This window comes from Marmota monax, unplaced genomic scaffold, assembly GCF_021218885.2.
Source record: "Marmota monax isolate L192 unplaced genomic scaffold, Marmota_monax_Labrador192_F-V1.1 WCK01_AAM20220418_F8-fsc00008, whole genome shotgun sequence".
NCBI lineage: Eukaryota > Metazoa > Chordata > Mammalia > Rodentia > Sciuridae > Marmota > Marmota monax.
This window is the reverse complement of record NW_026694432.1, coordinates 22,185,001-22,187,880: the sequence shown is the minus strand read 5'-3', so window position 1 is coordinate 22,187,880 and position 2,880 is coordinate 22,185,001. Positions and strand designations below refer to the sequence as shown.

The window sequence follows — 2,880 nt, the reverse complement described above, 5'->3', positions numbered from 1 at the left end:
GAACAAGGCTGGGTCACGCGCCACAAAAGGATTCGCGAGGCCCGGCGATGCAAGCACTCTCCCTCCTTCTCCCATTGGCTAAAGTCGTCGAGCTCGCCTCCCCCATTGGCTGCTAAGAAGCCTCGGCCGGGCAGAAGAGGGCCCCATCTGGTGCGCGTGCGCAGGCGTGGCGTGCCCTCGGCGCACTGAGCAGGCGCGGCTTCGTGTTGGCTGGAGGAGGCGGGTGCAGGGGCACGCGCTGCGTCCCGGCGTTCTGCTCCCCTCCGCCGGTCCCGCCCTCCGTCGCGGCGGCGCGGTGCACCCTGGGATAGGGAGCGATCTCCGAGCGAGGCAGCAAGATGGACGCGGGATTCTTCCGCGTAAGTAGAAGCGCGGGGATCTGGGGTGAGGTGGAGGGGCTTCTCGGTAAGACCCCGGAGGAGGTCTAAACTCGGAACAGGGTAGCCCACGAAGGGAGGCCTCGGAGACACTGAGGATCCCCGGTGCCGGCGGACGCTCCCCACGGCGCTGCGGCGGAGACCGGTGCGCCCCTGCGCAGTCTCCTCCTCCGGGATCGTCCCCCCTATGCGGCGGCGGCGGCCGGAAAATGGCGTCGGGAATGGGCCGAAGCGGTACCTCGCCGCCCGCCTGGCGGGGCCTGCGGGCCAAGCCCCGCGCTTGCCGCCGGGTCCTGGGGCCTAGCGGAGCCCCGAGGAGGAAGTCCCTAGGGGGAGGCCGGCGGGAAGCCCGAGGTGACTGGCGGAGGGAGGGCCCGGAGCGTAGTGTTTGGGGGTACGTTCCAGAAGAGCGTCTTGCAGGAGGAGGGCAACCGAGGGTGTTTAGCGGCTTCTGTTGAGGAAGCGGGCTCTGTCCTCCCCCCAGGTCCGAAGCCTTCGCGAAGGCGCCAGGTCAGAGTTCGCGGGAGCTCCCGCCCAATTTGATAGCCCTTTAGGGAGGGGAACGCAGATAATTTGTAGTCGGAACATTTGAGTCGAAGGCTCTTAGAGGGCTGAGGGTGCAACGAAAAGTAGGCGCGTGTAGAGGCAGGTTACGGGGTGAATCCACTCCACTTCCCGCCCTCCGCCTTCCTCCCCCTCCCTCCCCCATTTGTTGGCCTCTTTGGGAGTCCGCTGGAGAAAAGGTGACTCTTAACCTAGGCTCTGCAGGCGCGGAAGGCACTTTGTCGTAGTTGGTTTTCCCGGCCCAGACTTCAACCATTTTTCACGCTCCTGCTGGAGTCATATTGCATTCCTGTTGGAAATTAGCTCCAGATCGAGGTCTGGATGGGTGTGAAGGGACACTTACAGGACTCAAGTTGACTACCAAGGATACCTTCAGGGTTTGCATATTCTTTTAATGCACGGTAAACCATATGTAAAGACCACTGAGTCCAAGCTAAAATCTCCATTTGTGTAATACAAGTTGATTCTTTCCCTAGAGCATATAATTTGCTTTTTGTGTGTGTGCTTAAAAGAAAATTTGGAGGAGAGGAAGGCCAGGGCATTAATAAAGAATTCTCTTGACTGCAAATCAGGCATTAGAATTCTTCTTAGCTTCAGATTTGCCAACTAGTTTTTCAACAAAAGTTCTCATCAAAAGTTGGGATATCATTCTAAGCATTTAACTTAAGACACTTAGCCAGTTATTTGTTCTTGGTCATGCAATCAAGTTAGTTACTTAGGAATCATAGTTTCAAATGAGCTTGTCAAATTTTCACACTGCTGAACTGTCCGTTTTGTAATTTCTATCAACGAATTTGGTAGTGACTACTCATATCCTATGGTGCAAGAGTAATATTTTCAAACAGGTAAAAACCTGTTCTTATGACTTTTGTGAAATATTTCCAGTGGAAAGAAGTTCCAATTAAAAAAAAAAAACAAGGTGGTTGATACTGTAAATTTTAAGATGACATTTGCTTTTTCTATTGGTTAAAAACCTGGGAAAGAGTGCGATCTTTTATATACTATCTACAGTTCCTTAAATGTATCAGTTCATTGGATTTAAGCTCTGATTTAAAAGACTTTTAGAGCATTTAGTATACTGCTTACCAGGCTACTGAGTATTGCCTTTAAAGTGGAAATGGTATTTTACATTTACTGAGTGGCTGTCACTGGTACTTGACATGTATAATTTCTATGATACACAACAAACCTGGGAAGTAGATTTCATTATCTTATTCCCCTCTGCCCCCTCTTCTAAATATTTACTTTTTAGATGGGTTTTTTTGGGGGGTTGGGAACATAGTTTTAGTGACAGTGTCTATAATTCTTGAGCCCTGGTTTTATCCCTAGCATCACCAAAAAGTGTATGTGTGTGTGTGAAAATTTTAATTTGACATGCAGTAACCATTATAAATTTATGGAGTACAATGTGAGATTTAAACACTTGTATACAGTTTGTTATGACAGATTAGGATTTTTATCATATCACTTTAGACATTTATTATTTCTTTGTTTTATCATCCCTATTTTAGCAAGTAAAGAAGTCTCATCCGAGGTTAGGTAACTTGCTTTGAGAACACAAGGCTGAGTAGTGACAGAATTGAGACTTTTACTTCAGGTTCTTTACGTTCCCAAACAAAATTTTCTTGATCTCTTTCCAAAAAACTGGGGCCAACTCAGCAAACCAATCAGTAGAGTTCAGATCACACTGCCAGTTATTTCTTTATTTAATTGGGCTACTAGGAATGATAAAATGAAAAGACTAATTAGTGATTACTTGATAATCTAATGCAGTATTTGTAAGCTCTCATTTTTACAAGTTCTTTGCTGAAATTGAGTTTATATATTAAGGTAAATCTATTTTTCATGCATTCCAGTTCTTAAAGTTGTGAGACTATGTGCAATATAGTTCTAGGCTGTTCTTTTTTACTTTTTTCTCTGCTTTTGCATTTGCCACAGT

At 47.6% G+C, this 2,880-nt stretch overlaps 1 protein-coding gene across 9 annotated transcripts in view; it reads left to right on the top strand.

The window, feature by feature from the left end:
* Positions 1-218: 218 nt before the first annotated feature.
* Srrm1 (serine and arginine repetitive matrix 1) overlaps positions 219-2,880 on the top strand; it is a 29,137-nt gene continuing 26,475 nt past the window's right edge. For 8 of the 9 annotated variants that reach the window (XM_046468867.2, XM_046468863.2, XM_046468866.2 and 5 more), the window contains exon 1: positions 219-359. In XM_046468867.2, coding sequence (XP_046324823.1) covers positions 339-359 — 21 coding nt within the window. In that variant the 5' untranslated portion in view covers positions 219-338. Of the gene's footprint in view, positions 360-712; positions 732-2,880 lie in introns of those variants that run through there. The other variant, XM_058571049.1, reaches the window with a different exon arrangement.